The sequence below is a fragment of the Giraffa tippelskirchi genome, chromosome 11 (assembly GCF_054371585.1).
Source record: "Giraffa tippelskirchi isolate mGirTip1 chromosome 11, T2T-mGirTip1v1.2.pri, whole genome shotgun sequence".
Classification (NCBI taxonomy): Eukaryota; Metazoa; Chordata; class Mammalia; order Artiodactyla; family Giraffidae; genus Giraffa; species Giraffa tippelskirchi.
This window is the reverse complement of record NC_137285.1, coordinates 134,306,582-134,333,376: the sequence shown is the minus strand read 5'-3', so window position 1 is coordinate 134,333,376 and position 26,795 is coordinate 134,306,582. Positions and strand designations below refer to the sequence as shown.

General features: G+C 32.4%; 1 protein-coding gene across 2 annotated transcripts in view; it reads left to right on the top strand.

Annotated features, from left to right (window-relative positions):
- Nucleotides 1–26,795, top strand: part of CSTF3 (cleavage stimulation factor subunit 3) — a 62,643-nt gene that overhangs the window by 8,161 nt on the left and 27,687 nt on the right. For both annotated transcript variants that reach the window (XM_081543819.1, XM_081543818.1), the window contains exons 2-3: nt 7,087–7,188; nt 7,311–7,406. Coding sequence is in view for 1 of the 2 variants with exons in the window: in XM_081543818.1 (XP_081399944.1) it covers nt 7,087–7,188; nt 7,311–7,406 (198 nt within the window). In the remaining variant the exon portion in view is untranslated. The remainder of the gene's footprint in view (nt 1–7,086; nt 7,189–7,310; nt 7,407–26,795) is intronic.

Sequence of the window (26,795 nt, the reverse complement as noted above, 5' to 3'; positions counted from 1 at the left end):
AAGAATACAAAAGGAAGTCCACTCAAAAACTAGGAATAATCCAAATGTCAATCAACTGATAAATGTGGGATATCCATTCAGTGCAATATTTGGCACTGGAAAGTACTGATATGTGATATAAAACATGAAGTTTGAAAACATGCTGAGTGAAAGTCAGAAACAAAACACGTTGTGTTATTTACAAGAAATGCCTACACATTTATGGAAACAGAGTAGATTGGTGGTTGCACAGGCCTAAGCGAATTGGAAAATGGGAATGCCCATTAATGGGTATGGGTTTTTATTCGGGGTGATAAAAATGTTCTAAAATTTATTGTGATGGTGAATATACTAAATTTAAGCATTGAAATTTACACTTTAAATGGGTGAATTGTATGGAATTTGATTGTCTCAATAAAGCTATTATTAAAAATAAAAAAGGTCAAACATGTATAATGTATCCTACCTCCATACTTTAAGCCAGTTGTCCATAGGGGAGTTCTTCAGAGAGAGAAGTTGGTATTTTAGCAATACTCTATGACTAGAAAAACAGTTCATAGAACAGATACTCAGGTAGCTCCTCAGCAACATTTTTGTCTTATAGAAAAAAGTCTGTCATCTGCTTCACAAGTTTTTCTGATTTTTGTACCCATTTGGAATAGTATATGTTGATATATATCTGTATACTCCTTACAATCTTATAGTTTTTCTGATTTTTAAACTTGTGCAAATCAAAGCAGCTCCCAGTGTCCTACTAGTATCATTAAATGTTCATGCATTGGGAACTGAACTAGTCCAGCTTTTGTTCTGCTCATTTGATTTGGGGCCCAGTCCTACTCCCAATTAATATCCCACTATAGGATGATAGTAGGATTACAGGTATTCCAAAGACAAGCTGGATTTTGATAGTTTCTTTATAGTTGTTTCTGGGACATGTAAACATGAGATGGCTGTTTGGCTATAACTAAACAGTTCTGACGTCATTCCATTACAAATGGGCACTGGAAACTTGCCACAAATTTTCTTAAAGTGACCTATTTCTCTGATCTGGCAACAGATTCAGGAAATAACAATGGGATGGCCAGAACAGGTTGTTCTGTAGGGTGTTGTGGAAAATGACAAATGAACTTTTTGGCCAACCCAATAATACAACTCTGTTCCTTATGAAGACTCAGTCTACTTGTTGATTCTAGAAAACTGTTCCATTTTCATTTGCTCAACAGCAAATATAGTAACCAGACCACAAAACAAAAATGTTATACTCTTGGTTACCCAACTGGTTCATATCTGTGACAATGAATGACTTTTTATTATGAGAAATGTGGCCTTTAACTACTAGAGGATACTGGACAGTTTCAGTTATCTTCTATTGTTAATTAGTTCGGTTGATAGAGAATTATATATATAGATTCTTTTACAAACACTTGACTACATCCTTGTCCAGGGGAAAACGTTTACCATTGTAAGAGATTCTGCAAAGAGCTGATTCATAGTTCTGCGAGACTTAACTGGACTTTGGGCAGATTCATGTAATTTAATTATATTTTTAATTATAGAATGGGATTATTGGTTACTTAACAAGGAGTAGCGATTAATGCCTAACATAGTAGATGCTCAATAAACGTTTTGTTTTGTTTTGTTTTACATCTGATCCATCATCCTTTCCTTGGGCTTCTTAGTCCATGGTAACTCCTTCCTCCAGGTGTCTGTTGATAGAAGTTTTGGTGTTCCATGAACTTGAATGGGCAAAATAAACCTATTTTCATTAATTTCTAACTGAAATCAAGCCTTCTGTTACGAATGTAGGCAAGAAACCACGCTAGTACTGTTAGCAACAGCTATGTGACTGGGACAGAAGTATTCACAGTACTATTAGCACTCATCAGTAGACTCACTAGATTTTATTTCATGTGATAAGTATTTATTACTATGTAAAACTTTTAAGATATTTAGATAATTATATTTCAATATAATTGAACCCTGCATAGTTTATTGTGTGTATTTGAGAACATTATCCTGAGAAAGTTCCCATGGACGTCACTAGACTGCAAGAAGGTACAGTGGTACCAAAAAAAAAGAGTTTGAAACTGCTTGTTGTTGTTTAGTTGCTAAATCATGTCTGTCTCTTGCAACCCCATGGACTGTAGCCCACCAGTCTCTCTGTCCAAGGGATTTCCCAGGCAAGAATACTGGAGTGGGTTGCCTGTCTCCTGCATTGGCAGGTGGATTCTGTACCACTGAGCCAGAGCCCTGATTTTAAACTCAGGCTGCACATTGGAACCACCTGGTGCTGTGTGCCACTTGGTGCTGTATGTCTGGCTCTTTGGAACTCTGTGGACTGTAGCTTGCCAGGCTCCATCTGTCCATGGGATTCTTCAGGCAAGAATACTGGAGTCCATTCCCTTCTCCAAGGAATCTTCCCAACCTAGGGATCAAACCTGCGTCCCTTACGTCTCCTGAATTGAATCTGAAGAGTTTTTTAAAAACAGTGACAGTCCAGGCTCATTCCTAGAGATTTTATTTCAAATGATCTAGAGTGAGACTTGAGTGTCTTTTTAAATGCTCTTTACCCAAGGTGATTCTGTTGTGCTGCCGGGGTTGAGAATCACTAAATTAATGGCTTATTTCATAAGGAGACATTTATCCTCGCTGCAGTTATGCTGGTCCGATACTAAATGCCATCTTCTGAGTTTCTCTGTTCTGCAGATTATGGTATGTGTTGTTGTTCAGTCACTAAGTTGTGTCCAACTCTTTGCAACCCCATGAACTGCAGCACTCCAGACTTTCCTGTCTTTCACTATCTCCCAGAGTTTGCTCAAATTCATGTTCGTTGAGTTGGTGATGCTACCCAACCATTTCATCTGCTGCCCTCTTCTCTCTTTGCCTTCAGTCTTTCCCAGTATCAGTCTTTTCCAGTGAGTTGGCTCTTTGCATCAAGTAAGCAAAGTGTTGGAGCTTCAGCTTCAACATCAGTCCTTTCCATGAATATTCAGGGTTGATTTCCTTTAGGATTGACTGGTTTGATCTCCTTGCTGCTCAGGGGACTCAGAAGAGTCTTCTCCAGCACCACAATTCAAAAGCATCGATTCCTTGGTGCTCAGTCTTCTTTATGGTCCAACTTTCATATCTGTACATGACTACTGGAAAAACCATAGCTTTAACTATGTGGACCTTTGTTCACAAAGTGATGTCTCTGGTTTTTAATATGCTGTCTAGTTTGTCATAGCTTTTCTTCCAAGGAACAGGTGTCTTTTAATTTCATGGCTGCAGTCACTGTCAGCAGTGATTTTGAAGTCCTAAAAAATAAAATCTGCCACCGCTTCCACTTTTCTCCTTCTGTTTGCCATGAAGTGATGGGACTGGATGCCATGATCTTAGTTTTTTGGATGTTGAGTAGTAAGCCAGCTTTTTCATTCTGCACTTTCACCCTTATCAAGAGGCTGTTTAGTTCCTCTTTATATTCAGCCTTTAGAGTGGTGTCATCTGCATATCTGAGGTTGTTGATATTTCTCTTGGTAGTCTTGATTCCAGCTTGTGATTCATCAGCCAGGCATTTCACATGATGTGCTCTGCATATAAGTATAGTATACATTATCTAATTTGGTAGGTTAATTTTGAAGACATGAATTTGAATGATTTGGCCTCCCATCAGACTGCTTTGAAATACTAATTGTTATTAGTAGCTTTGATTAGCTTAGCTGGTTTTTAGGTCGTAATTTAAAGTTCTGTATCATATTTACTTCTTATTTTATCATTAAGATTTTATGATTCATATCTTACATATCCTCATTTATTTTAAAATATTTAAAGAATTTTTTTTGTCAAGAAGTAAACTGAAAGTCTTTGTTTTGTTGTATCCCAGGTGGCCCTTAAACAATTCACGTACTAGGCACTGAGGAAATATTTTTCAGGTGAACAGTAAAATCTCAAACAGCAGAAGAGTATGTCTACGGTGTGTAAAGTACACTTGTATGTGGGGTGTATGTGTCTCCCCAGCCACACCTACTTTTTTTTAAACTGCCTATATGTCCCATGTTGCTGTTTATAGACCTGTCTTGTTTGTTCTTTTTGGTGGTTACAAATTCCATAATTTATTTAACCAGGTTTTTTTTACATGATTATTTAAATTATTCCTAGTCTTGCACAGCAACAAACAGCCACATAGCTGAGTATTCTTCTGTGCACATCTTTGTACACATGTAGAGTAGGATAAGTGGCCAGAACCGGAATGCAGGGTCAGATATTCGTGTTACGTTTTGGTCAGTATTAAGACTTGCTCCTGCCAACAGTTTGAGAATGTCTGTTTCTACATATCTTGACCAGTTCAGTCAGTCAGTTGAGTCAACTTAGTCATGTCCGACTCTTTGTTGACCCCAAGGACTGCAGCACGCCAGGCTTCCCTGTCCATTACCCACTCCCGGAGCTTGCAGAAACTCATGTCCATCAAGTTGGTGATGCCATCCAACCACTTTATTCCTTCGTCCCTTTCTCCTCCTGCCTTCAGTCTTTCCCAGCATCAGCGTCTTTTTCAATGAGTCAGATCTCTGCATCAGGTGGCCAAAGTATTGGAGTTTCAGCTTCAGTATCAGTCCTTCCAATGAATATTCAGGACTGATTTCCTTTAGGGTGGACTAATTTGATTTGAGAGTATCTTTGCCAGTGCAGTGTTAATTATAAAACACCTTTGATCTTTTATTTTATGGCTTATATTTGTTTTGTTTTCAAGTGTTTAAAGTTCATTGTTCTTTTTTTATGAGCTGTTTGAATACTTTGCCCATTTTCTTCTTGAGTTTCTGATGTTTTAGTGACTAGATGTTATATTAATAAATTTAATACTTTGCCATATGTGTTGGGGATATTTTTTCAAGTTCATCTTTTTACTTTCATTGTGATACTTTCCCCATGTACAAATGTAAATAAACTTTATGAATTAAGTTTACTCTTTCAGAGGCTTTTAAAGAGTGTTCCCACACGAAGATAAATTTCAGTACATTTTCTGATGGTTCTTTCTTGTGTTTTTGTTTTTAATGTTTTTGATTTATCTGAAATTAATTTGGTAGAATGGTTAAAATTGGGATTCAGCTTTTATTGACTTTGCAATTGTTCTAAGATAGTTATTCTAGCACCATGCATTGAATAACCCAACATTCTGATTTCAAACATCACCTTTATTTGCTAATTTTCCATGTTATCCTCTTTCTGAACCATCCTGATCCGGTAATTGGTTTATCGCCATCGCAGAACTCTTTTATTGTGTATCATGTTTAGTATATGAGTGGGGCCAGTGGTTTTCCTTTATTAAACTTTTCCAGTTTTAGTTTCTTCAGCAAGCTACTGAAAGCCCTTGTGTATTAGTAGGACATCATAATTTTGATAGAAAATCACATTAGTCTTTTAAAACACATTCTTTCTAAATGTGTACTTACCAGTGGTGGAAACTGATTTATTCCAAAGGAAAGTCTACTTCTTCCAGGTAGTTTTTCCCACCTAAACACATGCCTTAAATTTTTTTTCCAAACTGGTATTTCAACAGAATTGCCTGGTAGTATATTAATTGCCAGGTAATATATTAATTGCCGCTGAGGAAGGTGAGGGGGGAGGAGATGTTAGAGGCAATGCTTTCCTCTCTTTCCTCTCTTGAATATTACTAATATTTATTGCTATATTGGGCTTCCTTGGTGGCTAAGATGGTAAAAGAATCCACCTGCAGTGTAGGAGACCTGGGTTCAATCCCTGGGTTGGGAAGATCCCCTGGAGGAGGGGAATGGCAACCCACTCCAGTATCCTTCCCTAGAGAATCCCCATGGACAGAGGTCTTTGGTGGGCTATAGTCCATGGGGTCGCAAAGAGTTGGACATGACTGAGCACAGTACAGCATTGCTATGTTACAGTTTCAGGAAGTCCTCCCACAAAGGCAGAACAAAACTTCATGCAGATTTATCTGGCTTATTTCGTATCAGTTTCTTTTTGTGGTACATAATAATATTGCGAACAACAATTTGAAAAATAATGCTTGTGTTTATGCCACAGGTCCTGGCTACTTTTTTAGGTATTGACTTTAAGATTGTATTTCTATAATAAAAATAAAACCACCTTTTATTAAAGAGTTTAGAAAATACTGAGAAAGGGGGGGAAGTCAGCTGTCCATCTACCACACATCACCCAGACATTACTACTAACTATTTTACAGTCTTTTTGGTCTCTTTCATTGTAGTTTTATAGTTTTTGTATACAGTTTGTAAGTACAGTTTCATGTACAGTTTGCTGTATATACAGTTTGTAAATCGTGCTTTTAAAACTTTTACACCAAAATAAAGTTTTCATGTCCTTTCATGCTTTTTCGTTGTGGTTCAGGATGAATTCTCTATAGCAATGTTTCTTAGTGTTGGTCCAGGGACCTTGTGGATTCCTAAGACTTTGATCTGTGAGTTCATACTGTTTCATAATAGATTTAAGACATTATTTGCCTATTTCACTTTTAATTCTCATGAGTGTACAGTGGAACTTTTACATGATTTGATATTGCAGTAGGTTGAATTCAGAAGCATATATGAAAATGCAGCTGCATTTTAAAGCCTGCTATATTTATTCTACACAGATCTGCAAATATATGTCACAAGGATAATCATCTAAATGAATTTTTAAAGTTATTTTTCATTAAATTTTATTTATGTTAACGTGTAAATACTTTTATTATTATTTGTATATGAATAAATATCTAGCCTTGTCTCAATTTTAATTTCTAATGTGGTAAATACTGAAATAACCTACATAAACAAAAACTCTTTGGTGTACTCACTTTTTAGAGTATAAAAAAAGGGTTCCCAAGTCTAAAAAGTTGGAGAACTGCTGCCTGTTTTATTTCATAAAAAATGAAATGGGTTTATTTAAATTTAAAAATGTTTTTATTTTTAGGAATGTGTACATTGAATTTGTTATTATGCAAATGATTTAGATTACAGAAAATGAAGGCTTCTTTTATAAGAGGATGTTTTCATGCCTCTTATTGTGATACTGCATCTGGGGACTAATATGTTGTGCTTGAATTAAATTAGTCCTGAGATTTTTAAAACAGTAACTTGAGTTCATTATTTTTCTTCCCCCTAGGCAGCTGAGTATGTCCCAGAGAAGGTGAAGAAAGCCGAAAAGAAATTAGAAGAGAATCCTTATGACCTTGACGCTTGGAGCATTCTCATTCGAGAGGCACAGGTTTAGTGATATAGGATTACATTTCCTTCTCTATGGGTCCAATCACACTACTTGGTTCTGCAGTAAATAATATTTTCATAATCCTAACATTGTAAATGCTGTTTATTGGTTTTCAATTTTAGAATCAACCTATAGACAAAGCACGGAAGACTTATGAACGCCTTGTTGCCCAGTTCCCCAGTTCTGGCAGATTCTGGAAACTGTACATTGAAGCAGAGGTTAATATTTTATTTTATTTTTTCTTATATAGCATTTGATGGGAATTGCAACATACACTGTAGTGATAGAAAACAAATTAGGAACATAGATAGCACAAGTAGGACAAGGAGGATTTAAAATGTCTTTTGCCTTTATTTTGTAAAATAGGTATGAAGGAGTAATTAAAATGAATTTTTGAAATTTGGGTCTTTACAAGCTGATGATTGTTGCATTTTGGAGTTGCAACAACATTAAAACAGTTTCAATGGTATTGGAGTGCTTTAGCCTTTTATTTACTTGTCATGTGTCAATTTATTGCCTCCTGTGTCATTTATTTAGAACTCATTTTTCTTTTTATTCCTATTTACAAATGAATCTGGTATTATAAGGAAATACAGAAATGTTAACTTAGTTTCATAGGGTATTTTGAGTGTCTCTCGTGAAATGAAACCTTTAGGTAAAAAATTATTTTGGATTTTAATTTTGTGAAAATGCATGGTTTGTCAATAAATGTAAGCACTTCAGTAATTTTTAAAGTTTTTCTGTAGGATAAAGTTTACATTATACAGTAATAAGTTAATATGAACTCAAACCTATGTAATCATAATTTACCCAATGATACTTTGATTGGTTTTTTGTTTTATTTTGTTTTTTTCTTTATAACTGTCTTGAAATTTGAAGTCAGGCATTTTATTTTAAAGAGTAAAGGCCTCATTCTTATTTATGATTAGAAGGGAAATGTTCACTTTTGAAGATCAGAATTAGAAATCAAGATGATAATAAAATGTTAATGTATTGATAACATTTTGCACCAAATAATCATTTTTCAGGTGATATATTAATGAGATGGGATGAGATGGGAATAGTTGATAATCCACATTAAGCTGAAAATTGATATCCATTTCTTTTTATAACTTATACTTATGAGGTATTATTATTTGAATATTTTATAATATAAATTCTCAACATAATCAAGTACACTGCAGCCTCGTCGTAACATTTTCACAATAACTGAAAATTTGATAATATGTGGGTCTGTTTTGGACCTGTCAAAGGGCTTTAGTCAGCAGTACTGAACAGACTTCAACACAACACAGTGTCACCTGTGATGTGTCCCTCAGAATGGACCTAACTAACTGCAGATTTAAATTGAGGCTACAGTGTACTCACTGTATTTGTGTTATAGTTTATATTGTATTATGTTGGGAGTGGGGGAATTACTAGACAATAGCAGGAACATTGTGTGTGTGTTGAAGTTTTTCTGTGTGATTGTGTATGTGGTATGTGTGTTTGTGTGTTTGTATGTGTGAGAGAGAGTGTATCTTATGTGGAGTCTGGTTGTGATTTTGGACCAAGACCATATCCTTTAGGTTTTCCACTTATCCGTTTGGACCATTTCCTTCCTTAGTATATCTAATCATCAGAGTATACTGGCATGAAATTCACCAGGTGAGTGAATAAGACTGTCTGAAGTATGCTGAAGCCAGGATCATCTACCTATACTTGGTCTTCATTCCAGTTTGACTTTACATATTAGCTTATATGCAGATATTCTGCAAACTCATCAGAAATTAACATAATTGGTACGTGATAATTTTTGTATAATGAAATAGTATGTTCTGAGTTTAGAAATTTCTTTCAGTTTCTCAGATACTCAGTTATCATTCATTCATTTTATTATAGCATAATTTAAACTGAAATTAGCTGTTAGATATTCATTCTGTAAGCATAAAGCACAGTGAGTCTATTTCTTCCACTTCCTAGCTAAAAATAAAAACTGAATTCTAAGACAGACCAGATGTTATTCCAAAGGGCTGAAGTTGTCTAAATAACTGGCTCATTTCACATACTATTTCAGAGCTGTTAGCAGTTGCCTGACATTTATTTAGTTGGTAATGTTTGCAGTTTCACACACCTGCACACACAAATGCGAATGTATGTGTAAAACATCTTTTGATTAAAAAAAATGGTAAAGAATATATATGTGTATTTCATAAAATTTTTATTTCTGGTTTAAGAATTAAGATGTTACATTGAATGCAAATTTTAAAAATGCATATCCTGAGCAATGTTTTTCTCTTTCTTAATTTGTTCTTTTTTATTTTCACATATGTACTTTGTTTAGTCTGTGAGGGGCTAAAGTTTTCTTTGGCCATATCACTCAGTGTAGCCTTTAATATTTCTGGAGAAGACACATAACCTATTTATGGTACATTAAAGTCTGAAGTAATAATAAGAATGTCTTCACATTAAAGGTACTACTAACAGTGTTTGCATAACATCCTGTATGCACTCTCAAGAAAATAAAGTTTTGTTAATACATTTGTTGTAACTCAGTACTTCATGGTGGGAAAATTGTTAAGTTTCTTTTATTTATGTTCAGTTAAACCAGTGTGTGTGAGTCCAAATACATTTAGTTCTTTTCTAATAGAAAATACATACATCTTTTAAAATGAGATAATTTTCTTCCCCAGAGAAACTTCTTATAAATCCTACTTAGGAACAAAGTGGCAAGGGGGAGTGGTGTTTTGGGGATTTGGGGAGTCAGAGGGTTGCTTTTAAACTTGGAACATCAGTTGGAAATGGGAGCACATTATAAATAATTTTTAGTGAAGAAGTTAATAACACTATCTGGTATTTTTAATATTTGCCAGTATATCTTTTCTCATATCAGTGAGCATTTAAGCAATACTTAGATAGCTTTGTAAAATTTGAACTTTGAAATGTCATCCTTAATTCATAACCTACTTTTTTTTTTTTTACTTATTGAAGGTAAAATTCTCTGTTCTAAGGACATGTAGGACCACCATCTATATATTTAATACAACTATATATAATACATATCTAATTTCAAAATTAGGCCAAATTATTTTAGTGTTGTATATATTATATAGGAGATCATATTTTGCTTCCAGTTCGTGGAATTGCTTTCCTCTTGAATTCCAAAATGCTACTTTATGTGGTCTAGCCATGTCATAGAAGTAAACAATATGACTATTCTTAAGTGATATAGTTATAAGTGTAAAGTCTAAATTGTTAAGGTATGAAAATAGCAAGGGAAACATCTTAATACATCTCTAGTTGACATATCTTAAATCTGCACTGCAGTATATTTTAGAGTTTAAAAAATGACAGTTTTTAAACACTAAAGTTAATTGATACCCATTTAGAGCCTAAGTGCTCATAATGAACCCCTTTTTAGAATGGTCACTGAGTATTAGTGAATTGAAAAAATTTATAGTTTTTCTATTTTTCAAGTTGGTTTTCCCCCTTTGGTTACTGTAGCTCTTCATGTAGCTAGATAATCAGTGTGACAGCATGCAAGCTACAATATCTTGGTGTTAGCAGTAATTTGTTTTTAATTGAGCCACATTCATAAGAAATTTTCTTAGGATGACTTTTTAATTGTTAGCTGAAGGAGAAATGAAGAAGGTAATACTGCTGGTAATAGCAACATTGTGTCTTGCTGTCTGTGAAAGCTGTAATTGTTTAATAAAAGTATATAGAGAATTGATTGCCTTTTATTAAAAATATTTTCATGTGAATCCTTTTCTTATAATGGGATGTGAAGTACATACTTCAGTTTTTCAAAATAACCTTTCTACTTGGGAAAAATGACCTTTAAAAATACCTTTCTTCTTGGAAAATCGAAGTGAACTCAGGATGGATCATGGGTGACCTAAATTGAAATAAACTTCTCCACTGTCTATACTGTTTTAATTCCTCTAAGTAGCAGTTTAAACTACTGTATTATAATGTTTTGTACATGTTGAGCAATGTGATTTTTAAATGCAGGAAAAAAATTATCATATAGATCACAACTTCTTTTCTATACTTCAGCTTGCAATCTTCTTTTTAAAAAAATCTGTACTCTTTTCTTATAGACCTGCTCTTTTCCTGTTTGTAATAAATGTTGGTCCATGTCTGTGTGATTATTCAGATTGTCCTCTAAAATGCAATATGTTTTTTTAATCTATAATTTCTTGCATGCATGTTTAAATGTAGTGTAGGAGTGTAAAAGAAAACAAACTATTTGCAAACACTGAATTGATGATCAAATACCTGAAAGTGATATGAATAATTACATACTGTTTTTAAAACAAAGGAGGTATTTACATTTACTATTTCAAGTAGCGAACTTCTATTTTAGGTCTTACTGAAATATCCCATTCATTTTTCTGGCATTATAGTAGCATAGATATTTAGGTGTTGTCACTTCTACTAACATGATCTATACATTTTTACCCTTGGGGCCTTTTCTTTTCACCCTAGGCATTGCATAATCTATTTGCAAAAGGACATAGTTAATTTATGTAACAAAATTTCTCTTAAAAAAAATCTTAGGTTCTATTCTTTATATCTTCTAGGTAGTTTATTATGTGAAATGTGGCCATTTATTTTCAGGCAAAATTTTGTACTAATCAACCTGATCATTTTTATATTTTCTTAACTTTGTAAAACAAACTTACAATCATTGCAATCATTGATGAAAAATACTGGGGAAAAAGGATCATTTTTTCCCCCCTCTTCAAAGACTCAATTTTTAACCAGGCTTTCTTATATTGTATTATCTTATAAGAGTTTTAGTGTATTCTGAAAACCTGGAAAAGGCATTTCTAACCAGGTTTTGTTTAAATTCAAACATTCCAAAATTTGTTGTGAAACAAAAAGGGCTATTGGATCATGCAGTTTGAGGTTTCCCTGTGGGTAGTGGTTTAGCCTAAATTTCTTGAGGGTTTATGGAATAACAACACTTAATATACAATATTTGATACTTAGTTTTTTTTTTTTTTTTTGATTACTGGGGATTATAATCAGTAAGATGTTAGAGTATTAATTTGGAATACAACCTCCAACCCTATCCCAAAAGATATTAAAGATGTGCTCCAACACGTGGCAACCATGAATAAACACAAATGAATCTAAGCCCTTTACAATAATAGGGAATTAGAAACCCCTGTATTTGGAAACAGAGTTAATCGGTTTGGGTTCTAACTTCTGAGGATAAGGGAACCTGGTGGCAATTAATTGACTTCCTCTTAAAAGACAAGACCGCATAAAGGCTCAAGTGTTTTCTAACAGGTTGGTTTTATATTTTGTTTAATATGTGCTTTCAACTTAAAAACAGCTGTTCCTTTTAAATGAGTGAGTATGGCTCAAGGCATTTCCAAGAAATGAAGATGTCTGAAATAATGCTAGTGATATCTATGAAAACTACACTTCTGAATGTGGACAAGAATGCATTTATTTGCTTGTAAATAACTTTTTAAACTTTTATTACTAAACAATTTTGCTCTTAGCAACTTTGGAGCAGAAAACAAGTAGTTGATTAATATAATGGTATAATAAACTGAATTCTGTATAAAGTTTTCCTCCATGTATTCAGAATCTACAGCAAATTCAACAAAATGGTGAATATTTGCTTTGATTACAACCTGTTGAGAAACTAAACGACTTTTCAGAGCTCAGGGAAGCATAACCTGGGGTAAGTTTTACCATTTTATATGCTAGGAAACCTCCAAAGAAAAATTTTGTATTTGGAAATGTTAAGTGATAGTTCTGAAAACCATCTGATGTCAAGGACGGGTGTGAGATATTTTGGGATAACTACTCTGAAATGTAAAAATATCCAAAGATGAAGTCCCAAAGCTATTTTTAATCTCCCTAATACTTTGATTCATATTACAGAACATGTTTGTTACAACCTTTTTTTTTTAAATACAAAGTTTTAGCTCTGGCATATGCAGGTAACATTATTATAAGTCCTTGTCTACAGGTTATATGTGAAATGGTCTTTTTTTCTTTCAATTTTGTTGAGATATAATTGACATACAACATTTTATAAGTTTAAGACCTAAAAATAAAATGATTTGATATATGTATTGTGAAATGATTACCACAATGTTTAGTTAACATATATCACCTCACATATTAACAAGGGAAATGGTATTATGATGACATTTTGCATAACTTACTTTCTCATAACTGAATTTAAAGAAAAAGTAATGACTTGCATATTGATGGTTTTCTTGAAAATTCTTTAATTCAACAAACTATGGCTTTATATGTATTACATATTTAAAGTCAAGATGGATATTACATTTCTATCAGATTTAGAGCTGGAAGATGAATTAGCTTAGCCCCTTTTCATACATGAGTAAATTAAATCAAGAGATTGTTACCCATTTGAGCCAAAGTGTGCAAACAACACAATTTTAGGATCACCTGGGAAGGTTTTAAACCATTCAGGCTTTGCATTTACCACACCTGCATTACTGACTCAATCTCCAAAGAATGGCCATGTGGGATCTGTTATTGTTAGCTGTTTCTGGCAGCCAGTTTTGGTAATTGAGGCTTTCTTTAGAGGGCAATAATTGAATCTTGTTGCCATATGAGTATATTTCATACCTGGCAGAATACTTCCTATATTTGTCTGGGTATAAAGTCATTATTCTTTTGACTATGTCATGTTGTGATTTATCAGTCAGTATATAATCTGTCAAGTAATCTTAGAGATAATCCACTCTTGTAGTATTTTTGACAATGTGACTATTATATCTGTGGTAAGATTTAGGGTTGCATTACTGAACTTGTTCAGGTTTTTGTTTTTTTCTTTTATTTCTGGGTTTTGAAGCCTGATTTTCTAACTCCATGAACTTTCTTTTTTAAAAAACACAGTATAATCACCTAAGTGCCAAACTCAAGAATCAGCTTTTAAGGAAGTCTCATGTGTTAAGAGATGGCCACTTAAACTGTGGCTTGAAAGAATTACTGCAGCCTTTTTTTTTTAAAAAAAAAAAAAAAAAACTTTTTGTTTTGTAGTGGGGTATAGCCAATTAACAATATTGTGGTAGTTTCAGGTAGATAGCAAAGGGACTCAGCCATACATTTACTGTATCCATTCTCCCCCAAACTTTCCTCCCATTCAAACTGCCATATAACATTGAGCAGAATTTCATGTTCTATATAGTAGGTTCTTCTTGTTATCCATTTTAAATATAGCAGTGTGTATGTGTCCATCCCAAATTCCTAAACTATCCCTTCCCCCACTCCTTTCCTTTGACATCCATAAGTTTGTTCACCAAGTCTGTGAATATGTTTCTGTTTTGTAAGTTCATTTATATCACTTCTATTTAGATTCCAGATATAAGGGATTTCATAGGATATTTCTCCTCTGTTTGATTTCATTCAGTATGAGTCTCTAGGTCCATCCATGTTGCTGCAAATGGCATTTCATTCTTTTTAATGGCTGCATAATATTCCATTGTATATAGGTACCACGTCTATCCATTCCTCTGTCGTGGACATTTAGGTTGCTTCCACGTCTTGGCTATTGTAAACAGTGCTTACTGCAGCTTTTTAAAATAACTAATGTCAGTTTTAAATAACTTTATCAGTTCTGGTTTTCCTGAACTATAGGGGATTGGGTTGCATACATCACGACAATACTTTACATTTACTAATAGCAAAGATACTCTCATAGGTAAACAAACTTAGACGTTTAGTCTGCGGTCCACTTTCTACTTTAATTATTGTTCTAGTAATGCCCTTTATGGCAATTTTTTTTTAATCAAAGTCTAATCTAAGATCATTATATATAGGTGTCATTCTTCTCCAGTCTCCTTGGATGTTGAACACTTCTCAGTCTTAAATTTTTTATTCCCTTATTAAATTCAGGTTATGTTCACTATAGCTGAAAAGCTGCAAGTGGTTGTGTGTCCTCATCAGAGGCATGTGATGTTCATTTACCTCTTACTGGTGATATCAGTGTTGACCTTTTCCTTGACTGTGTATTTACTATTTTTACTTTTATAACTAATAAAATAATGGGGAGATGTTTTGAGACTCTGTAAAGATCCTGTATCTCAACAACTGCCCACTCCATTTGAACTCTTAACAATTATTGCCTGAATCAGTCATGTTTTCTAGGGCTTTTCAGTGTATGTATTATTGAATATAAATATGTACTTAATTATGCAAATTTCAGCATATTTTTATTTGAAAACTTGGAAAGTACTGGCTTCTTCTTGCCCTCAGTTTTTTTTCCCTCTTGATCAGTTTACTTATACTTGCAGTTAGAAAAGATAATGACTTACCAAATTTGTGCATATTATGGTTATAGCAAGTTTTCTAAATGTAGATCATATACTCTGTCAGTAATGCTTTTAAATTCTATCACAAATCATCAGGGGAAGGTTAAAAACTTTGCTCCCTGCTCATATAGAAACTTAACTGGTTTTATGTTTTCAAAACAGTCTGTAGGCTTTGGGAAATCTCTTTATTGATTTACTTAATTGATCAAATGGCAAATTATTTCAAGTAAGAATTCGTATGTGTTTTAAAAGTCATGAGATCTTTGACTTTACAGGTTAAAAAGTTAGTCAAAAAGATCATCTAGATAAATACTTGTGTTTAAAAATACCATGTTTTTCAAGTATTTGCTTAATTCTGTTTTAAGTATAAAGTTAACACTATAGGAAATAATTTCTCTATTAACAGGTAATAAAGCATGGAAGTGGTATTTTCTCAGAAGAAGTGATTTTCTCTGTTGTAAATTTGAGTTTCCCCAAGTTCACAGAAGAGTCATGAGATTTACACTTAAAGAACAGACATTCCAAGTTGAAAGAACTTATGTGTCTGTGATTTAGTATTTTATAATTGGGCTAGTTATTTGCCATGGATCTTAAGGGGGGGTGTCAGAATTCTCCCCATTATTATTAAAACAGTGATCTGATGATTTTTGCTAGTGTGAAAAAGATATTTAAGTAATTTATTTAAAGAAATGCAGGGAATTTGTAAATTTTACTCTATAGAGGATGGTATGGAAGAATACTAATGACACAGAATTTAGAACCTGGTGACCTATGATTTGCTGCTTTTAGCTCTTCAACCAAATTAATGTGACCTTAGGGAAGCCATTAATTTTTCTCTCTCTGTTTTCCCTTTCCAATTTTTTATTATGAAAATTTTAAAACAAGTTGAAAGAATAGTATATTATGGTAAATATTTATACACCCTCTGCCTTATCTCAATGTTCTATTTTGCCATATGTACTTTTCCTTTCTCTACATGCACAATATTGTCCTACGTAACCACAATTTCATTGTCCCACTGAAAAGGAACAGAGTGTTCTAATATAATTTCATACCCAGCTTGTGTTTATATTTTTCCAACTGTCTCATACTCTTTCTAAAATTCCCTGTTTCTATGATGAGTGAAATTCTGTTTTTTATCTTCTTCTTATAGTGGTCCTTTTTCTGCTGTGTCTTCTACTTAATTTTAACAGATTTCATATTATTTCTCACTCTTTCCTTTTCCCCTTCTTTGAGTGTGAATTCAGATACTGTTTGCAATAATGTGTAAATTGTAAAAGGAAATGTCCCTATTAGCTATTCTAGACAGGAGATGCCTTCGTAACTATCCTGATATTAAAGAGTGGGATGGGGGATTTTTTATATTTTTATTACTAAGCGTTATTTTATTCCAAATGTAAATATATTTACAATAAGTTAAAATTTTTGTGGATCTTACCCAAAATATGCATAGAATTATACATGAATTCTTAAAAGTAACCAAGTGTTTTGTTTTTTTTTAATATATGTGCTGCTGAAGTGAGCACTAAGCAGATGTTTTTAAATTATATTACATTTTAAGTGTTGATCTACAAAACTACTAAATTACATAGAAAAATGATAGTCTGGAAATTTAAGAAAAATTGTGAGGATATTTTTGGAGGTGAGATATTTTCTAGAAAATCCATTGTTGATTTTCAATTGCTATCTTATTGATAGTGATTTTTCCTTTATTCTGATTACACCAAAACAATAATAACTAAGAATAATTAGGCCTTTAATATATTCCAGGCACTGTGTTTAGTACTTTATAGGGGATATCTGACTAATCACAGTTTACCTTTTAAAGTAGGTAAGTATTAACCTCTGTTTTTTCCAGATGTTCAGCTTTTCTGAAGAATTCTTAAGTAGCTTTCCTAAGATCAACAGTACTAAAGTTTAAGCTACTGGGAGGTAAATAGGAAAGCTGGGGACATTCTACTCAGATAGCCTATTTCATAGTCTGGGCTCCTACTTACTAATCACACTATACTAACAACCTAAAGAACCTAAAATACAGTTGTAGAAATAGCTAAGTAGTAGGTTCATAACTGACTCCTCTTTGCTCAGATGTTTTCTTGCATTCTTTTTTAGCTATTAGGATTTGGGAGTACATTTGAAAAAATATGTATGTATAGCTACACAAAATGATGTAAAATTGCTGCAAATACTTTGGAAAATGTCATAGTACAATAATATGTAACCACACCTTATGGTTTATATAAAATCTTAGTTCTAAAATTCTACTTTGCACAGTTCTATTTTTACCCTTCACGATTTTTAAACTTCTGCACTATGTACTTGGTTTTAATTTCAAAAAGTAGAAATTCCAAACACAGAAGGGGCAATTAGCAATTCTGCATTAATTCAGCATTAATGTGAGAACAAAAAAGTTTACCTTTCGTTTCTGATTTAGCAGTTGGGAATTTTATTAAGATGGAATTTTCTCAAATCAAGGCCAGAGTTTAGATTTTAGGTTAATTATATTACATTTCAGTCTGCTTACTTAATTATACATTTCTTCCTGTAGAAGTATGCAAAAGTTTTCTGAGAGGACAGAATGTACTTTGTTGTCATTGTTTTTGTTTTGTTTTTTGGAGATCTTACTTTAAAATGTTTGAAATCATGAAGCAAAGTTTCATGAAAAGATAAAAATGGAAGATTGAAGGCAGGGGGCACAATATCCACCTTTTTTTAAAGAAAAAGTGAAAGAGGGTGTTAGTTAATTTGTTTATTTAATGAGAAAAATCACATTTATTGAAGATCAGCATTTCTGGGTATTTGGAACTTGTGGTTTAATCAGGCTTAGAAATTCAAGATACACTTTTTGAGTACCTCTCCAAAACTGAAATATCTTTATGAATCTTCGTAATACAGTTCAGCTGATTCTATATACACCATTATAGTTATGTCAAAATTTAAATTATCTTATGAAAGAGTTTAGCAGTTCTAAGTAGCTTCTAGAAGATTCTGTGCAGATTAAAATATGCAGAATTCTGTTAGCAAGCTGTTTTGTCAAGTAGTTTTACATGTCAAGTCCTTAAAAGTATCCTAAAACAGTTGGTAGATTGAAGACTTATGGATACCTATTAACATATTTGCCTGGATTATATCCAGATAAAATTGCCATAGTCTCAAATATACATAAAACAGACAGCAAGTAATAAGTCAATAGCAAAAAAAAAAAAAACGAGAAATGCACATTAAAATGATGTATAACATAACCGCATTTAAGAACGTATTCCAATAATAAGTGGTAAATTTCAACAATGCAAAACTGCAATTACTACACAAAATTTTTAATACCACTTAGCACTTTTATTGTTCATAGTATCGAGGATTGAAACTTGGTTTTGAATAAAACCTGAAGCTAAGGTTCTGATATCTTGTGAATTAGAAGACTTAAAACTAAAATTTAGTGAAAGCACAAGAGCTGGGGTTCAAACTCCTTTTGAGAAGAAAGTGTAAATTTATTTTATTCGCTGATTTTCATATTTTCACAAAGTCTAAAAATCTAGGGCGGGTAGATTATGGCGATATGTTTAATATGAGGAGGGAAGCATTAGTAAGAGTTGTATTGATGCAATAATGATAATATTGTATATATTAGACATTGGTATTACATGTAATACAATGTTTTTATAGCAGTAAGTAGTAGAGAATTATAGTGAATTTGGATCACTGAATTATTGAATTCTGGTTCTTGATTGGGTTTGGCTACTTCTGGACTCTTCAAAAACAGAATAATCAGGGTTCTGTTTCAAGTAGAAATTGGATATAGTTTTTTTTAATCTGTAAAGTAACATTTTTATATGTTGAAGAATCCGTTATTTGTTAGTCATAGATTCAGATAGGTTGAGTAAATAATTATTAGAAAATGAGGGAATACCAAGATTTCCACTTAAGTAAAATATTTTGTGCTTACTGTATGATAATTCACCTAATAAAGTCTCTTCTTCAGTCTCTCTGGCCTTCTTAAATATTCTAAACACATTCCCACCTCAAGACATTAGCTGTTTTATCTGCTCTAAAGATATTTATCCAGGTAGTTGCTTGGCAAAATCCTTTGCTTTCTTCAAATTTTTATAAAAAGTGTTTTCTTCTCAATGAGTTTTGCTCTTGCCACCTTTTTAAATTGCCACTGTTGTTCCCAACTCCTCAAAACTAATTCTTTCCTCTATTTTTTTCCACCTATAATGCTTATCTCCTAGTATACTGAACAGTTTCTTTATTAAATTTGTATTTTATATATTGGTATGTTTTGGGAATCTAGAATTTAGTGACACTCTTAAGTATTTGTCAGGTGAAAAATCCCCAATAGGAAATAAAATTGAGTTTCTCATTATTTTCAACTTGAATTTTAATTTCTAAGAATTAAGAGTATGGTCTTTACAGTTTTTCTAAAAAGACAAAGTATCATTTTGAATTGTCTGATGCCTTCAGCTGTTTAAGTATTTTAGAATAAGCATCATTGACATTTATAATTATTCTGTCTTGATGTATGTCCTAAAGGAAAGGTTTTTAAAGAATTATTCACTTTTAAAGAATTACCAAAGGGCATTACTGATGTACCAAGGCTTCTGAAGTTTGCTTGTAATTCTGAAATGCTTTCCTTTAAAACCTTATACAGAAAATAAATTCCTGACTGGTTATAAGAAAAGCTTAGGTGTATATATCAAAGTAAAACTTATCAGACATTTGTATGTGTGTGTATGAGATAAAAACTTGAGTATTCACGAGTTGATTTATCAAATTTCACAGGTTGTTTGTCAGATTAGTAAAGCATAAACATTTTACCTCTTACCCACGCGTTTTCTCCGTCTAATGTCGTATGTGTGCACAGTGCCAACATCTGATTGGGGGTTGAAGTTCATTTAAGACATCTAGATATTTAAAAATACAGAAAGTGTGTTTTAACTTAATCCATAAACTTAACCTTACATAGATTTATTTTTTAAAACAAGTATAAAAAGATGAATTACTCCAGCCTTTGCCTTTAAAAACAGTAGACTTCTGTGCTAAATATTATTTATCATTTTACTTCTTGTCTTTGTAACTTTCACCCAGACTTAACTTTGGCATGGCAAACATTAGTGGTAAACTCAAATTGCTGGTTTATAAAGTATTTCAGAGAACTGAATTATACTTATTTGAGAGTTCTCCAATACATTAGAGGAAATATATTTGGTATACTGAACTCTAATTTTTTTAACCTTTGAAATTTGGTATTTCAATGAACATTGAATTTTAAAGTTTTTGGTTGCTTTTCAGGATAGTTGTCATACAAAATTATTTCCTAATATTTTTGAAGCCGGATGTTAATAAAATATATTGAAGAAGATATGGGTAATACAATGAGTTTGGTTACTGAGAGAAATACTCTCACTGAAAACAAAGGCTCCTGGGCAGAATTTAAAGCATCTCGAATAGCAATGTAGTAAAGAAGCCAAGACCTAATTGGAAAACAAATACAGAATGTAGGAATGCTGGGAGATTAGCAGAGTTCCTAAACTTTTTTACCCTGAGAGTGTTTGTCAAACTGGGAGAACTTGAGCTTCAATTTCAAATGCTTCTAGGAGTTCAGGTAGCAAAAGTCAAAGCCCAAGGCCTGCCCAACAAGACATCCTCTTCCTCTAAAGCTGTGTGCAGAAAATACTCAGGATGACACTGAACCGGAAATAAATCTATGCTGCCATATTAACCCTAGCAGACGGGGGGAGTTGCTGTGCTCCTGAGCAGAGCAGAATGGGAAAGTCCTGAGACTTTTCAACAAGTTGGGCCTTGCATGGATTTGTGGTCCAAATAAACATCACTTGGATAGTTAAAAGAGCTTTTGAACCATGATTGTAAGGGGTACTTAACCTGAATTATGCTCCTAGGTGCCTGATAATCTCATTCAGACTTTTTTTTTTTGGAGGAATGCACCTTCATCCTAAGCCACAGAAGAAAATCTTGAATATTTTTCCGAGGAAAAGGAGTTCACTTGTTAAAAACTAACCATGTGAGGAAACCATGTATAGCAGAAACAGATCTACAAAGACTTCAAAGACTAGAATCAAAATGGAATTAGATTAATAACAGATAAGACAAAGATGAAGAGAGAATTGAAAAATTCAAGAAATCCAGACTGGGGTTTAAAGAAACGGACACAGAAAATGTGAAAGGATTACGGTCACAAAGGATATAGAGTGAAAATGTGTGTAAATGAAGTTCCAGAAGTAGAGGAGACATATTGGGCAGAAGCTCAGTTGGAAGAGATAGACACTTAAGAACTTTTTTCAGAATGATGAAAGAATTCAGCAGATCTAGGAAGCTTAATGAATCCCAAACAGGATTAAAAAAAAAATTCCCATGTAGACACAAGAGTGAAACTACAAGAAAAAAACCAACTCAACGTAGAAGTGACTGGAAACAAAAGGACAAATGGCCTTCAAGGGAATGGCATGTTGACAATTTCCTGACAACAGTGGAAGCCAGAAAACAAGGGAATTGCCTCTTCAATTTACTTAAAAAACAGAAAAACCTGTCAAAGTTCTATACCCAGGAGAAAAATCTCGAGGGTGAAGACACATTCTTGGCAAGGTTAATGTCACTGTAAAAGCTACGTATGTATTTTTTTAAGAAATGAATTTATTTAGAAATAAACTTCACAGGCAGAGCATGAGTCATCTCAGAAGGTTAGAGACTGTGTTTTTTGCCATTTCCCATTATAGTGTATAACTTCCTCAAACTAAAAGAAATTTTACATATATTTTTTAAGAGTATTCCTGTTATTACCCATCAAATTACTCAGTATTTTTCTTGATAAACTTTCTCCTCCAAAGTTACTCTCTTCTAATGAAAATTCTCATAAACTCTCTTCTAATGAAAATTCTCATATATGAAAGGATTTTTGTTAGAATTGTAATTCATGATATATTTTTACTTTCATTTTTTAGAGGAAAATGATTATGAATTTTTATTTTAATTTATGAATTCAGTAAATACTTGATTGGTTTAGTGCCAAAAGTTTATAGTTTGTGGCATCCAACAGTTTGTTAAAGTAAATGTTGACTTTGAGTCAAATTTTTACCTATCTATATTTCTTTAATAATCTTATTATTAGATGTTACAAATACTTTATTACACTAATCTTGAGTGACATCAATGTGTTTTTCCATTAGTTGACATCCATTTTTAGGCTTGAAAATCACCTGACTAAATAAATCTTTGGTTGTACTTCTGTATTTTGATTTATCAGTTTGTGTTAGGTTGATTGTTTACTTTTAAAAATGCTTACATTCTTTTAGGTATTTAGAAGTTGCAAAACTCCTTTGCCTTAAAAAATATTGTTAATTAAATAGTTTAATAATATTATACACATAATATCTGTACGTGTAATACATGTTCTATTTTATACATTTTTAGAGTATTTGAAATAGTGTTTTAAGAATTGATGGTTAAATACAGAAGTACGTTTATACATGAGAGAAGCCCCCCAAAAATTATCATACTATCTAAAAAGTTTTAAAATAGCATGTTTGTGTATTTTAAAATGTGGTTTAAAAACCCACATAAAAGCAACCTGCAGGGAAAGGTTTTTTATCTACCCATCCTTGAGTCACCCAATTCTCCCCAGTGAAAAAGTATTCAGCTTATTTTTTTCCTCTCCTTTTACAGAGGTAATAATTTAAAATGCCATTAATAATCCTTGATATTGAAAGAGTTCACTTCCTCACATCTTTTTTCTTTCCTCACATCTTAATTCAATATATTATACTTTAAACTTTTGCCAGTATTCATAGGTAAACAATTATCAGTATGGTTTTGATTTGTATTCCTATTATGTGTGAGATTGAATTTATAAATTTAAAGTCCCTTAAGATTTCTTTTTCTGAAGCTTAATATCCTTATTCCATTTTTGTTTTGTTTTTTCTTATTTGCCAGAAACATTTTACATTATGGAACTTAAGGAAAATTTTACTTTAGCATGATTTACTATTTATAAGTTTAGGTAATTTTGATATGACATTTAAATTGTATGTTATCTTTATTGCTTATGTTGTTTTTCTCAATGTCAGACTGGAAGGAATGATAAATATGCTCTCTGATGTGAAAGACTGTATTTTTGTTACTTTGGTGTTCATGACTTGCTTTAAGTAATTTTCTTTCAGTTGTTTTGTGCTTCAGTTTTCATTTAGTTCATCAAATCTGTGATTTCCCACTAAAATCTTAGTTGCATATTATTTTTCTCATACATGTCTTGAACTTTTTACATTCTTGCAACTCAGCATTAGAAAGATATGAGGAGGCTTGAATACCCTTATGTAATAATATTAGTTTTAAGTAGATTTTATTAGGATATGTTTCTGTTGCTAGTTATATATTTTTTCCCTTAAATTGATTTGCTTATAAAGTATTTTTGAAGAAAAGTCTTGATTCACAGTACAGATTTTCTTGTGCTCTTCAATAATGTCAGGCATCAAAATCATGAAGTCATCTTTTCTAGTATCGTAGAGCTCTCTTTGAAGTGAATTTTATGTGTAAGGATTTTATTTCTACTACTTACTTTTTTTAAAATAGTTAATATTTTTAAACTTGTTTTCTCAATGGTCAGCTAAATACTTCATAAAAATATGGTTTTCCAACATGCGTGCCCTCCTACCCAGCAGTGTATCTCAACTGTAACAATCTGAAAATCCAACCTTTAGTTTATTGGGTGTGTACTGTGGGATGAGGAGGGACTGTGAGGAGGAGAGAGCAATGGTTTGTCCCTGTTCTTACTGTCTTCCCTTAGGTTTAGGGAGTGATTGGGAAAGAACTGCCCGGAGCTCAACTTCTTTGAGAAATAACATTAGAAATTTTTTAAATTACCTATTGATTTTTACATGTCACAGCTTTAAATAATCTGACATCCCCACTAACCAGTCACATAAAGAAAGCCTGGATGAAATTAGATCTGAATATTAGGATCCATTAGAAAGAATGGCCGTGTATTAGATTATAGTAGCCTTCCTTGAGACTTTATTTACAAACTAAAGTGACATCATCTTGATCCAGAGCTTGCTCTTGAGGTTCTTTTCCCCTTCAACTTTCTTTGCATTTCTGTGACAGCACAAGGAAGGAATTCCAGTATACTCTTTATTGCAGTCTTGCCTAATAAACCTTAATGACGGTATTCCATATAGAATTTGAACTTAATTCTTTATGTGGTATCACTTTGGAAAATGTCATCACAAACATATATGGAGAAGATAAAATGTGAAACAAACTATTTTCTCTGGAATTTGTTTAAACTATATAAAACAAATTCCAGAGAAAATAGTGGATGCTTTCTTGATAAGTCTTTAAATAACAGTACTTAGGAACTTACAAAGTAAGGAAAAAAGAAGTTTTAAAACTTAAATACCTATTTGATTAATAAACATTCTGGAAGTAGTATTTAACATTTCAAAGTAGGACTTAACCCACTGAAATAGAGCCAAAGTTTTAGTTTTGGAGCATGTTTGTCATAGAGGAAGAAGATTCGTGTCTCAATCTTACTGATTCTTCTGGAGTGTAATATTTTTTACCTGAGTTTTTGCATTGCTTTCCATGAAGATAATTTGTTAGCTGTGCCTACCTACTTAAACCTCCACTTCCAAAATTCCAACTATTAAGTAGCTATTTTTAGCAGTATTATTTGGGAAATAACCATGTTTTCATTCAAAAGAATTAATGGAAAATAAAATTGATTTGAGTGTTTGCATGGAATTATCTAAACCATGTGAAAGTCTGTTTTCAAAATTTGTATTAGAGTTTTAATCAATCCCTCTCCAATTGTTATTTCATTCTGAATTGTCTGACAGTATAATTCTTAGCATTCTTTTTAAACCTTTTTACTGAAAGGCTTTTTAGTTAATGTTTTGACAAGAATTACAGAACTTATAATGAGCTATCCATAAAAGTTATATGTCTTACATTTTTACATTTGCACTGATATTTAAGATAGTGTAATGTTAATTCCACAAGTTAACCATGAATGAATATGCTAATCAGTGCTAGATTTTTATCCACATTCATTTAGCAACTATTTATTGAATATCTTTTATATGTTAGGCACTATTTTAGGTGCTGTGAAATAAACTGATAAAAGTCAGTGCGTTTGTGGGAGTTTTTTAAAATGATGTTGACTTGTTTTCAAATGAGTCAGTAGAATTATACCTAAATGGAGTATTGAAAAAAATGCAGTTATTATAGTAGGCTTTTATAAACTATTGCCACTGAAGCTAAATATGTAGATGAGTAAAATTTTTGAAGTTAAATATTTCCATTTTAAAAGGCAAGCATAATGAAATAGTATCAAATGAATGGAGTTAAGAGGTGAAGGAAGAAAAGCAGAACTTATGGTTGTTTAAAAAGGAAAATAAAATGTATTTATTATTTAAAAGGATAATATGTTTATTGCAGGAAAATTAGAAAAATGTAAGGATAAAGGGAAGAAACATCCATATTCCCACTATCTTTTACCACTTAGCCTTTCTAGATGTAGCTATCTATAAAATCTTACTTTTTTTGTAACGTGTTTACATGATAGCACATTTTATTTATTTTACAAAATTGCTTCCAAATATGGCAAAGTTGTTTTAGACATTTTTTTAACCAGTCCTTTGTTGTTGTGTATCCATATTGTTCCCTTTATGAGGAACTAAAATAAATATAGATTTACTTAAATATCTTTACACATTTGTAATATCTTTAGACTTACCTCTTAGAATTGATATTTCACTATCAAAGGTTTCTTACATGATCTTTCAAGTTTAGCCAGGTCATTTTTTAAATTGTTTAGAATTTCAGTAAAAATGACCAATTACAGTTTGTGTGAGAATAGATAAAGGATTAAATCAGTGTACACTTACATTGAGAAAGATGATTAGGAGATTAATTATTTTTTTAAAATGAGCATGAAATTAGGTTATTTCATTAACAAAATAGAAATAATAAACTATGCATATACGATTGAGAAAACTGAAATTGGATCATACGTACAAGTGTAGATTTTAATTTCTTGGATAAAATGATAAAAAGGGATCAGAAGGAGAGTTACAGAACGTAATTGTAACCTCCGATCTAAAGCGTATTTGAATAGTAGCATTGCAAAACAACCAACATACTGTTTTAGTCTGAAGAACGAATGCACTGTAGATAGGGGAATACTGGGATGGTAGACAAGTTGCTCAAAAAGTAGAGAATTGTCTTGCACTGGATTTATATCCACTTCGTTGTAGAAACTCAGTCCTATTTTTGAAAAGTGATTTTAAGAAAAGCTAGATGAAGCAT